Source organism: Mastigoproctus giganteus, chromosome 14, assembly GCF_048544385.1.
Source record: "Mastigoproctus giganteus isolate SK-2022 chromosome 14, ASM4854438v1, whole genome shotgun sequence".
NCBI lineage: Eukaryota > Metazoa > Arthropoda > Arachnida > Uropygi > Thelyphonidae > Mastigoproctus > Mastigoproctus giganteus.
Window position 1 is genome coordinate 79068679 of NC_143588.1, and position 14180 is coordinate 79082858.

Below are 14180 nucleotides of genomic sequence, written 5' to 3' on the forward strand. Positions count from 1 at the left end.
ACGGCACCGGGGGGGGGGAGATGAAGGGGGAGGAGATATACCTGACTGGCACGTTCTTCTTCATGGCGGTCACGTGCGAAGGAGGGCATCTCTGCCCCTTTCGGCCTTTCGCACATATCGCGTTTGGTGTTAGACACGTTATGCGTCTCCATAAGCGAATTGGAATCGGCTTCGGCACAACCCCGCGGCGCAAATAACTCTTCCGACGGGACCAGTGACGGGATTAAGCGACATACATCAGGTCGGTAGAGTTCCCATTTGCCTTTTCGTCGCAGCTTAACCGCCGCAGTTTGCCCCAAGAAATAAGGCGACGCGCGATCTCCGGAGTGTTGCCGGGAATTGCGAGGGCCGCTTGCCCGCGAACGGAATCAATTAATGGGGAAGAATTCCTATCGGACTGTGCAAGAGGAGGACTACCCAGGACGGCGTTCCACGGGTGAAAAAGCAGGAAGAGAGAAGCGCCAGTCACCAACGACTCGCTGCTGACGGTAAGGCCGCAAGTTCACCTTGCAAGGCCATCCCGGTCAGGCACAGTCACGAATCAACCCTACAGTTTGTCTCGTGGAGTAAACAAGCACAAAAAAAGGCAGGTAACAGTTGGCTATTTTATCCTAGAGTAATTAACTCTTTAAGGGAGTAACCGATTTTATTATTGAGAAAAGTGTGAATGCTGAAGCATTTCTCAGCCAGTTTTTTTAATAATTGCAGCTTTATAATTCATATTTCGGTAGCCTTACTGAACGTCTCTTAAAAGTACATTTATCAACTATATTAACGATTACTTTTAGCTCATATATACAGCATCAGGCAAAGGTTCTCTCATTGCTTAGTTTTACGGACATTATCTTCACGTACAAGACACAGAAATTAAAATTCAATTGATTCATCTTCGATTTGTCATGAAATATCCCCTTAAAATCAACTCTGTGCTATAAGGCTACATGTGGGTATATATGTATGTCAATATATATATATATAGATTCCATTGCAGATACATAATAATGATTTATTTTATTTAATTCACCGTGATGACAACAACGGAATAATTTTGAGAAATTGGAATGTAAGAAGAATGAAGCTTTTTTAACCTTGAAGTTTAAGCTTCAAATCTCTAGGAAAATTTTATACGAACATTAATAGCAAGACTAATAGACGCTATAAGCTGCGCATCTATTAGTTTAATGCACGAAGTACAGACATAATAAAGATATATTTAATAATTTGAGTAATAACTTAATATATTTTAATAATGACATAATTTATTTAATTGTTTTATATTTAAATAAAAAGTCTGGTGAAAGGTTTTTTCCTTGAGCCGCATCGTTTGGTAGTCGCCATCTTGTAGATGGCGACTAATTTATTTGAATTGTTTATATTTATTAGAGTATTTCCATGACTATTTGAGGTTTCTGCGTGACACATATATGCACACTCTGTTTCCTGAAGCATTTAGATAGCAGTGATTCATCGGTGTACTGAATAATATCAGAATTAGAAAACCCAAATGATGCAAGGAAGCGGACTTTTTCTGCACCAGACAAATAATAATAATAATAATAATAATAATAATAAAAACAGTACATTCGTATTATTTCCCATTCCTAAAACGTGATCATCCAATTCCGTTTTTAACTATGCTAGACTTATTCCCTTTTCCACGATGGGAGGCAATTTATTCCAGTGTTCGACAACTCGCTGTCCATAGGTGAACTTAATGAGATCTAGTCTTCTGTTATTTCTTGAGATTTTATATACACTGTACTGCCACTTTATTAGGTACACCTACCTAGTAGCGTGTTGAGCCTCCTTTAGCCTTCAAAACAGCCTGAATTCGTCTAGGCATGGATTGAACAAGATGCTGAAAACGTTGTGCAGGAATGGAGTACCATGCAAACATGAGTGTGTCACGCAGTTCCTTGAGATTCGACGGTGGTGTAGACCTGCAACGACCAGCCCTTTCCAGCTCATCCCAAAGATGTTCAATAGGATTGAGATCCGTGGACTGAGTGGGCCACTTCAGCAAAGAAAAGGCATTGCCATGTTCCTGGAACCATTCCATAGTGATTCGGGCTTTGTGCACCGACCCATTATTCTGCTGGAAGTAGCCATCTGACTGAGGATACACTGTCAACATGAACGGATGCACTTGGTCAGTGGTGCGTGAAAATTTCAGGAGAAGTGCCGTTTCAGAGATTCTTTGTCCAGCACGTCTTGCACCTACTACCATGCCACGTTCGAAGTCCGTTAGATCACTCCTTTTCTCCGTTTTTGCTACGGCTTGTAGGCTTAACTGCTACTAGAAAGGTTGTTCTGCTGCATTTATATCCACAACTGTGGTCATGTGACTTGTAACGTTGTGGGACCAACCATTTGTGTGCACAGCAGGAGTGTACCTAATAAAGTGGCAGCACAGTGTATGTATCTCCTGGTTTGGGGACTCACCTATGAGGGAGAACAGACCTTCCTGTTAATTTTATTCAATCCCTTCAGCGTTTTATCCGCCACAATCAGATTTCCCTTTAGATGTCAAAATTTTGCAGTTTACACCTTCTAAGCAGTTCTTCATGTGCGTATCGATTTGCAATCAATACTAATCTGGTGGCTGTTTTATGAACCCTCTTCACAAGTTCGTTCTATCATGTTTTTTTTTATTTTTTAAGTGCGGTCTCCAGGCCAGAATATAATGTTCCAAATGCGGTCTAATCATCGCCTTGTAAAGTGGCATAATGATGTCCTTCTTCCTACCAGAAGGTCTTATAAATCATTTAGGAAGCATTAAACTTTATCGTTATTTTTTGGACCATATATGCAACTGATCCAAGTCTTTTTGAAGCAACACAGCCTGGTTCGAATTGTTACCCACCGTTCCCACTTTTGAATCATCAACAAATTTTGATTGTTTCCTTTGCATACTTTCGTCAATATGATTTATCGAGGAGCCAGACACTGAGGGACCCCACTCTGACACTGGTCCACCTGAAGACTGGCCATTTATGACAACCCTCTGTGTCTTATCATTTGCTGAGCGATCCAGTATAGGAACTTACCAGTAACTATAACTTCTTTCAGTTTATATAGCAGTTTCCTTCCGTGAGGGTCGATATCAAAAGCTTCACTGAAGTCTAGATATATAATGTCAAAATTGTTGCCAGCATCTAACTGGTTAATGAATATCATATAATTTACCAGAGTGGTCAAGTATCGAACTTGTGCTGGTATCTATTCAGGATCATTATCAGGTTCCTTAATCGCATTCTTAAACACAGATTCCATGATCTTCCCTACCAGAAAAGTCAAAGAATATGATGAAATTGTTAGATTTAATATGGTCATTGAAAAGCATTACGTGGGTTTGTCTAACAAAATTAAATAAGTAGATATACTTTCCTCAAAATATTTAGTTAATTAAGCTAGCAGTTTCCATCTAATTTTTCGAAGAAGTCGCTCGCTAAGCAGTTGATCAGTTTAGTCTAATTTTGTTTGGCCTGATGAAAGAATCCCAAAGATGATTTCGAAAAAATGCCTTCAAGCCAATTACTTCAGCAATTAAATGTGATAAGGGGAAAGAGAACACTTATACTCCATTCCTGTGAATATTACGGCTTCTAAAGAACCTCACGATACATCCTCTAGTTGCCTCTTCCACTAACAGGTGATTCAGAGCAGTTATTGAGGAGACTGCTGACGCCTTTCGGGCAAGCTTGTATCTGAGAACTTGGGGCTCCAGTGGAGGGTTAGACCACCACGATGAACCTGTTGGATTACATTGTGGTTGTTTCCTCGAAGGGTGATGCTGTGGTGTTATTGTGGTTCCAGGGATTGTATGTCCTCATTTACTGTTAAGAGCTGTACTCTTGGGACTGTTCAGATTTGAGGAAAAGTTTACTTCTTCATTGTGACCACAATTCCTGGTTTGTACTTCTACTTATTTTGAATCTTCATGGTTGACCTACAAGTGTCAACTGGATCCTTGGAGATCATCAAAACCATATGTTGGATACCAAAATATTATAGTGTCAAATACCTTCATGGTACTGCATTGCGATGTGGACATTAGATTGAGAACGAATTGACCCTGTACGAGGGAATCTGAGATAACTGTACATCAAAGTTGTTAGTGGTACAGCACTGTAAATAGATATATTAAATAAATATCACAGACTTAAATAAATACAATATAGGCAAATGCTATTTATTTATTATAAGTTAATATTTATTTATTAAAGTATAATATTTATAAATAAATAAAACTAAAATGACGAAGTAAATATCTTTGTCATTTTACAAGAGTGTTAGCATCTACTTTTATTTTTTGTTGTTATTTTTCTCAGCAGGTCTATGGGCTCAAGGGCGAGGGGTGCATAATGCACTCACCCTTCGCATTACTGCTGGTTCAAGTCTGCATAATTTGCGGAGTCTTCCAAGCAACTGCATCTACTGCTCAAGTCTATTTAATAAAACGTAAGATTCCAAAGTATTCATGAAATGTTTAAGTATATGAAAATGTAATCCACGTGTTGTCATGAAAAACAACAGTAAGCTTAAATATACAGGATATTTTTTACTCTTAATAACTATGGACGAACACTGATGGCAATATTGTTTTGCGATACAAACTATCATTTATTCAGGAATGTATTTTTAATGGAAAAACCTCATTATTTTAGTACTTATAACCGAAACAGGATAACGAAGGAATTAAGTAGTTTATATTACATTATATTTCATGCTTTTGTAGAGTGATAAGTTTCCTGATATACTTCGATTAGGTTTAGCTACTTCCAAGAGCAGAACTCTGCTGAACTTCTTCAAACCAGTTCGCCAAAGTCTATTTTCAACTTGTGGTGCAGGTGCGCAGTGCCAGTTCATCTTGTCGTGTTGGTTTTCTGGTGGGGCACTGGGCTCTTCGTGTGGCCCTCTCTTCACCTGCTGCGCTACTGGCAATGACAACCAGCTCGTGCAGCCGTTGTACTACGGACCAGTTCGAAATGATCCCTGTAAGTATCGTCTCTCTATTTTTCATGGGCGAGTTTGTTTTTAAATGCCTTTTTTGCACGCCAGTTCAGAAAAAAAACAAAACAATTTTTAATGATGAATATTACTTTTCTCCTTTAAAAGGTTATGTTAAAATCTAGATTAATAGATCTTTTTCGTATCTATATAAAAGACAAAAACAGTAATAAAAGTGGTTCTAATTTGGATCTATATTTGGATCAAATCTTCATTATACAGTTAATGTTATGGAGATTACAGTAGACGCTATAATGGAACCTTTGTAAGGCAAAGTTCTCTGAGTTTGATGTGAATGAATAGCTATTCGTATGAAGGTCACATCAAAAAAGATGAGGGACTCGTTAATGGGAGATTCAAGAAGGGCGGTTGTAATTGAAGTACGGACGCCTGTAGGTGGTAAATCATGAAGCGCCCGGATTTATAGTTTACCACCAGAGATAAAATTTGGAACAGCGTCTAGACTAGGGCTGTCGAATTTCAACGCACTAAGGGGCCACATTGTAATATAAGCACCTACCCGCAGGCCATATTGAAAAATCATATTTTTTCTAACATAACAGTACAAATAACACGTGCTGCCATGATCACATCAAAGAATTACACGCGCACCAATAAGAATTGGACTCGTCAGGTTCAAAACCATTCATTTAAACTGTAATTTTACGTACACCAAAAATCGAATATGAATTTGTGCTTCTGACAAAACAATTCACTCTTATTAATATTATTATTTTATATATTCGGTGTGGTTTTCACTCTTTTCTGATAATTCAGGATACCTTGTCATCCTGACTACAAGTGATGTTAACATAAAAATTATACAATTCTCCAATCTACATCTAAACGATAAATAATTTTATTCTGATTGCATTTCTAGATTTAACTAAAAGGCATATGACACAATCAATATATCCTTAATGCATAAAAGAATGTGATGACGTGGATTGTTTTTGGGGCCAGGAGGCATCGTCAGCGATACATTCAGAGACAAGACCAGGTCAACTATAATACAACAGAAGCTAGAGCGAAAATACCAGTTGATCAAAGAAAGTGTACCGTAATACAAGCACGAGCCCCAGGCCGTACTAAAGAACACCTATTCACAAACAGTACTGGGACTGCATAATAATTACATACAAGACGATTCCGCACAACAGACCAGACATAAACCTCATCGACAGAAGGAAAGAGTTTTCTACCTGATCGACAAAGAGCCTCCATAAGAACCTAGCAGCAATAGGCCGCCCAGAAAACGGCTGCATGGAACTCCAGAAAGCCACAATCCTGAACACCTATAGGTCAATCAGACAGTTCCTCGATCAACAGTAATAATAATAACTGGACACAGCAACCAACTTAATTTCAGCGAAATCCGGTCGGTCTGTCATAGCCAGATCCTCTGCTTACACTTTTACGATGGTGGGACCGTTAGTAACCCTGGGTATAATCCCCATGTGCAAGTCCTGAAATATTGCACCTAGCATAATGGAGGTGTCGAGGGGTCGAGGCGTGGCGCCCACACCATACACAGGAATGCTGCCCCTCTGTGTTACCAGGCAATATTAGGTGGCAAATGACTCTCATCAGTAGGTACAATACCACCTTTTCTTAGTGGAGGCTCGAAGTGGTGGAGTCCATCTTTAGTCTCCACAGAGAAGCTCTAGCAATTCCCCCATCTCTTCCATCGTGCAATATCATTGATGTCTTTTGAGGTTATGATTGTCATCATGGCGAGATCAAATCTTCCTTACATTTCGGGTACAGCTCTAAAACGGTGCTCGCAGGTCGGCCGCTGAATAGTCTAACAGACCGAATCTATAGGTCACTCTCTAGGAGACTTCCAGAACAGCTAATGTATAATCTCGCTGCCACTACTCTGCCAGATAGTGATTGGATGGAGTCCGAGTAGTGTGTATGCGGGAGACATTGTCGAGGCCACGTTATATCAAAGAGGTGGGTATATTCTTGCCATGTCTACGCCATGTCCAAAAATTTCATTACTTCATACAACATGTCCTGTCCTCCCCACCTTTTCTTAGAACTGAATACATCATGAATTTTCAAACTAATAGAACAAGCTTTTTTTCCGAAAGATCTAAACTTCCCAAACACATCCTCGCTCAGTTCACAGATATACGTGGTCTCGGTTCTAATCTCACTGACATCCATTTCCACTTAGTCCTACTTTTCTTCCAAATGTGTATTGATGATTTTGGTAAACCGTCTCCTACAATTCCCAGTACACTTCATTCAATGTCGCCTGCGGTCTTCTGTCAAAAGGAAGTCAGAAGGATTTTGAACAATCTCGATGCTAAGAAAGCTCCAGGTCCTGATGGTATTCTTCACTTGTTCTCAAAACCTCTGCTCCTGAACTTACTCCTGTTCTGTGTCGCTTCTTTTCTCCTTATTATTCCAAAGATGGTTCCCCATCTGCTTGGAAGTTTGGTCATATCCAGCCAGTTCCTAAAAAGGCTGGAAAATCCCTCCCATCCAATTATCGTCCCATTGCAATTACTTCTACTCTTTCTAAAGTAATAGAGAAACTAACTAACCACCACTCTTGAACTATCTAGAAACCTTCCATCTGATCAATGATCGCCGGTATGTATTCCATCAGTGTCGACCCACTGGTGATATTCTGGCTTATGTTAACCATTTATGGACAAATGCAATGGAAACGTTTGGTGAAACTCAAGCAGTTGCTCTTGACATCTCAAAGGCTTTCGTGTTTGTGTTTGGCATAAAGGTCTTCTAAATAAGCTTCCATCTTATGGCTTGAGAACTGTGTTTTGTAATTGGGTATCCACTTTTCTCTGACCGCTCACTGCGGTTATGATAGATGGCTGTCTGTCTTCTAACTGATGTTTCCCAAGTTTCAGTTCTTTATCCTACTCTTTTCCTCTTGTATATTAATGACTTTCCATTGACCGGAAATCCTATCCATAGTTTTGCTAATAATAGAACATGGCATTCCACTTTCCAGCTTGAGAAACCTTTCTCTTCACAAACAGCTTCAACTTTTCAAATATCAAGTACAAATTCCTTAAATGTGATCTCCAGATAATTCTCCAGTGAGGCAACAATAACTTAGTTGATTTCAATCCTAAAACTCAGTTCTGTCTTATATCTAGCAAAAGGATTCTTCTGCTTCTATGCTTACCTTCGATGACACTCTGATTTCTAGGCAAGATCATATACTTATATTGGGGATTAAAAGAGATTTCGCTCTCAGAGAAAATCCGTGCTACCAAGGAATATTGTTCCCACATATGGGGCGGTGCCTCCAAAACCTCTTTCAGGATTCAAGACTCCATTCAAAAGAGAGCAGTTAGGTTAATTAATGACTCATCTCTAATAGAGTCTCTCCACTCTCTGTCTCATAGACGTTCTATTTCTGCTGAATGCCTTTTCTACAGATAATTCCATGGGCACTGTTCTTCTATAATTCCTACTCTCTCTTCCAAAGCAGTGTGAACACGAATAATGTGGTTAATCTGCCATTTCCAGTTTGGCTCAAGTTATGAATTCAACTGAACAGCTTTGGAATGTTTTAAAAAAAAACAATTGTGAGCCAGAACAAGTTCCTAGTTCAAGCAGGCTATTGCTTGAACTTTTCAATATCAGTATTCCCAAGAGGGATACTGATATCGAAAACCTCATGGAGATTATATCCTTTATTATAACCAGATGTTTTTTTGATTTCGTATCCCAATACATGTTGGAAGGCAGCGCAAACCGTTTCAACCATTTTATAGTATTCAGCATGTACGTAGAATAATTTTTTTTATTTATTTATTTTAACTTATTGCAAAATAATTAATAAAATTTGAACATCTGAATCAATATTTTGTTAATGTTCAGATTGTGGAAGAAGTGCTACTCACACCAGAAGAATTGTTGGAGGAGAAGACGCAACTTTTGGACAGTTTCCTTGGCAGGTAAGCATTTATTTCAACCACTGTACGGACAGATGGACTTCAGACGAAGTTTCTAAGAGCTGTGGGTATTTAAAATTCTTTAAAGGGTTAATAAAAAACAGAAGTGGGAGTTATAAGAAATTAATCTGTTATGCACACACGACGCACACAAACACCGGGACTTGGCAAAAGAAATCTGGACAAAGTAGGGCGAAACATCAACTCTGCAAAAAAGCATAAAATGCATAAAAGTAATTGAACACTTGCATACTTCAAAGAACCTTTTATCAATACAAAACGCATCGGTCCACCTTTGGTTTTAATTACACACTGTATTCAGAGTCTACCGACACGATAGATTCCGAACCATTTTGGTTCATACCTCCTTCAACACAGCGGCTAATTCAGCTACCAATTGCAGGAGTTTTGGCCAGACGAAAAGACGATGTTCCAATTCATCCAAAGGGTGCTTAATGGGGTAAAGGCAAGAGCTCTGAGCATAGTAAAGCTTTAGCACGCTCACGTCTTCAAACCAAAACATTGCAGATTGTGCAGTATGGCATGATGCATTGCCACACCGAAGCAGAAAAGGAAAGGCACTCCCCATACTGCTGCCGCAGTGCAAAAAGAGTTGACTGCAATGCCAATAAACCGCATGGCATTCATTGTTCCAGAAACGACGACCGACGGTTAAGCCCAAACTGCGAGAAACCATCCCAGTAGGGAAAGCATTACCACAAAACTTGAGATAATTAAAACGATCCGTTCTGGTTAATAACGTTCTCTGGGCATCCACCACAATTAAATAAGTCCATGATACCGCGATTCATCACTCCAAAGCACAGCTTTCCAACGTTCCCGGGCACCAATTAAATGAGTTTTGCACCAGAAAAGCCAACCCTGTGCATATTACGGAAGAGCTACAGCTCCCTACATATCGTCATTGTACTAAGATCTGGTCCTGGGACTTCTCTGAACTCCTGGTTGGCAGTACTCAGTGAGGACTAAACACACAACAGGTTATCCAACGTATATCTCATATAACGCATATTTCTTTCGAAAGTGTCTATCATTTTGAGTCACCACTGTTTTTGCACAAAGGTGACACAAAATTTGTGTGTATGTCGCCGAGAGGGCTGTCTGTTTGTCCTTCCAGTCCCTCTCATAATGACTAATTCCATTTTTTTTCTGCTTTGAGCAGCAGCAATGCTTCCCTAATTAGGGCGGAGACGAGGGTGTCGCAATCGAAGCTCCCAGCCTCGAGCGCAAGAATTGAGAAATTTAATGGTGTATGTTCATACTATATAATCAGCTGAGAAGAAGGGACGGCTCGGAAGTAACTGCCTCAGGCCCATTTACTTCCGGAAATACCACATCCCAGCTCTGGCCTTAATATTGCTTCCAAAGAATAAAAAGGCAGGTAGGAAGGCGCAATGATTCAAAAAGTTTGCTTACACATCATCGGAGCTAAACTTTTAAGTGTACTTCAAACACGTAAAACTGAAGAACAAGACAAAACACTGATGAACAAGTAACTATCATTAACTAGAAATTAAAGAAGCGAAAGAATTTGAAATACTCCATTATTGATCTGAAGGTTAAAAGAAATCGGGACAGTTTACAAGTGATAGCAATGAAATGCAATTATATTCCTTTTTGTATGTACACGAACTTACTAAACTATTCGGACACCATGACATTTGGAAAACGTGAGTTTTAACGAGCAAATTATTGAGGTATAGTCTCACTTTTGGCTACATTGATAGTATCTATCGTGGAGAATATCTTCGAACAGTTCCTTATAGTAGACACCTGGAATTTGTGCCCATTCCTTCTCCTGTGGTGGAGTTGCTAATTCAATTAGCAACTAATTAGGACTGTCCTTGCCATTATCCAGGTTTACAGTTCATCCCAAAGTCGTTCGATCAGATTCAGGTCTTGACTTGGGTAAATATCTCAACAAAATTGCTACCAATCTGTATTAGTACCTATAACGTATTAATTGATTAAGATTATTGTTTTTATAGAATTTTTTCTTTTTACTTATTAATAGATGATTGTAGATGATTCTAAAGTGTTTTGCAATAATATAAATTGGGGAGTAAGAGCTGTAACTTATAAAATCGAACAACCATCATTCAGAAAGTGTTTGTTATAAGTTTAGTGTGTTTCGTGATAAACGTGTATTATTTCATGAGAAGTGTTGGCAAAAAACTAGGCGTTTCTTTAAAGGAATACAAACTACCATTCGATGATTCAAGGAGAGTGGCAGTTTAAAGGACGTTCGGGACGACCACGCGAGATAAGACCATATACTGATTTCTAAACGCAATCGACGACTTACTGCACCTGAAATCTGAGCTGAGTTCAATAGGAACAGAGAAACCCCTGTATTTACATCCACTGTGAAACATCGTCTTAAACAAGCAGGACTTCGCGGTGGTGTAGCGGTCCAAAAACCCTTATTAAAACTGGAAATTGAAAGAAACGGTTGGCTTGAGCTGAGAGCCATCGACAATGGACAATTGAAGAGTAGAAAAACTGTGGACGGATGAAATTTTGGGGCCCAAATGTAGAGTTTATGTGAGATGATCAACTGAATAAAAATTCTCTTAAACAGCCATTACAAATAACCTCCTGTATTGAAAATGGTTTGCATATGCATGTGAGATTACACTTACCACGAATTTCCCTTTTATTTATTTATTTTTCCTATTTAGGCCTTTATCCAGGTGGGTAGCAGCCGATGTGGAGGGGCTCTTGTGGGATGGAGACACGTGGTTACCGCAGGACATTGTGTGGCCAGGTAAGAAAGCCTGCCATTAATTATATCATAATTAATTTGTTCATTATAATTTACTTTGTATTCACTTTGATCATTTTACAATATCATACACTATACTGACATGCTGTAAAATAAATCTAAAAGGATTTCTACCCATTATTTGTCTTTTGAGTTAATTTTCAGCTTAAAAGATAAATAATGGGCACTAGTAGATATGAGCTTAAATATGTTTGCGCAATATGTAGTTTTGGTGGACAATATATCATACACATAATGTATGGATAGCCAATCCGGCTCGAGGAGGGAAAATAGAGAAGTGCTCCAGTATAACGCGGCCGCTGCGCTAGGATTTGGCCCTTGACTAGGGAAGTGCTTCAACGTGTTGCAATAGTAACTTTGGACAGGGAACAATTTTGTGTTTCTCTCCCTCAGACCATAGACTTTCCATGGTGAGGACCCATCAATACTCTGAAACACATTACAGCAAACCTGATGCCACTATCGTCTTTGCAGATAAGGTAACCCCCTAAAGAAAAAAAATCCCGACCTTCTAGGGGTAATTTTGCACTTGGCTGTCCCCCCCCCCCAAACTGTCAGCGGGGAATAGCCCAAAACGTCAAAAGCTCGTTAGAAACCCTCAAATTACACCACGGACTTGTGGAAAACACCATTCGTCAACATTCCCAAAGCCCAATCCTGACATAGAGGTGTAACCCCGATAATCCGAACTGTTCTCGATTGACCATTACACTAAAAATGGAGTGAAAACAATGTAAAAACGGCGATAACCAGTTGCAGAGGCAGAAGGATGATCCTGCCATCGTTGACCTGCAGGAAGAGGGGGAGGACATCCCATCCGGGCTCCCCCCCCAAGTAAGCGGAAAAACCGCAAAGAAAATGTCCCAATACCTGAACGGGAAATGCGCTCCAAGACGGATAACAGGGAGCAGCCAGAAGCTACTTCGCTGCAAAAGAACACCAATGAGGACAAGCAGCAGGACTCACCCCTCGACTCTGCCCTACCACAGGGAACTGTTTACGAGAAGACCCTCTTCCTTAAAACAGCACTAGAAAATATATTTAAGGAGAATTCAAACAGTGTCCTCCGGATTTAGATCCCAAATTGTGACAATTTTCCACAAAATGGAAACAATACTACATGACCAGTACCTTAAAAGTTAGCGAGCCACCACTCGACTTCATGCTTGCATCGAATGCGGGGCAAGTCAAATGCCACAGACGCGCCCCGACATATTCTGAGGCATAAAGGCGCCACTGCTACCGATACCATGACCACTACAACCACAAAATCAGCAACTAGGAAGACGCTGCTCCCCCAACCCACATCTCGTGCTACTCAAATCTATCAACTCAGATACGCTGAAAACAAGTGAAGAAGTCAAAAAAAAAAAAAAAAAAAAAGGTTATTGACTCGCTAACGCAGGAATTTAAAACAGCCAGAATCCGCTCCATACGGAAAACTAGAAACACTGGTGTGAAAATCGAACGGAAAATAAAGAAGACGCTAAACTGATTATCAACAACACCAAGATCCCTACACTCGGTCTCATGGCGGAAACTCCTAAAGAAAAAGGCCCCTCAGTCATCATATTTGGCATAGACCCGAATCTGTCTCCGGACACAATCTGTAAAGAGATCTTCATGCGAAATCTGCAACAAGACTTCCCCGACGGAGACTACAAAAGTTTAGTAGTGCCCAAACATCAAACCAGGACCGGGGATGGCAGCTCGACCAACTGGGTGGTCGGATTGACCCCTGAAGCGTGGAGAGTCATCACAAAACAAGAAAGGATCTGCATATGCTGGAGCTCCCACCGCTTTAGGGAACACATCACGGGGCCAAAATGCTTTCGGTGTTACCGATTCGGCCACACCACCCACACGTGCGCCCAACAGGAACCAATCTGCGGACACTGTGCCGAGAAGGGGCACAAATATGCTAACTGCCCGAACAAAGGAAAAGAACCAGCCTGCTCAAACTGCAAGTGGCAGAAGCTTCCCCACACGCACTCTGTTCGAGACAACAAATGCCCGGTATACGTAAAAGCAAGAAGCGCACAACAAATAAGAATAAATTATGGGAACTCTCCCTAAAAGGTACAATAACAACTGTATCAAATTTCTTCAACTGAATGCGCAACGGGCTATTGCCGTAGCTGGTCAAATTAGACAAAAAACTGAAGAAGAGAACCTGGACATCCTTCTGCTGCAGGAGCCCTACACCTGCTTGGGTGCTGTCCGGGGTTAACCATTCAGCTACAAAATTGTTCAGGTAGAGGAAGCCACCCCCTGGGCTGCGGTGGCTGTCAGGAATCCCGACATGACTGTGACAAAAATAACACCTGTGCTCGGAGTGGGCGGCCTGCGCTCACATTGTTATCCATTGGGAGAGCTATATATCATCTCTCTGTACTGCCGCCCAGGAGCAGACATCCAACCAGCCA

General features: G+C 40.4%; 1 protein-coding gene across 1 annotated transcript in view; it reads left to right on the plus strand.

The window, feature by feature from the left end:
* Positions 1-14180, plus strand: part of LOC150075275 (trypsin-1-like) — a 42754-nt gene that overhangs the window by 13166 nt on the left and 15408 nt on the right. Inside the window, exons 2-4 of the mRNA XM_090388427.1 lie at positions 4739-4997; positions 8875-8951; positions 11651-11736. Coding sequence (XP_090244553.1) covers positions 4739-4997; positions 8875-8951; positions 11651-11736 — 422 coding nt within the window. The remainder of the gene's footprint in view (positions 1-4738; positions 4998-8874; positions 8952-11650; positions 11737-14180) is intronic.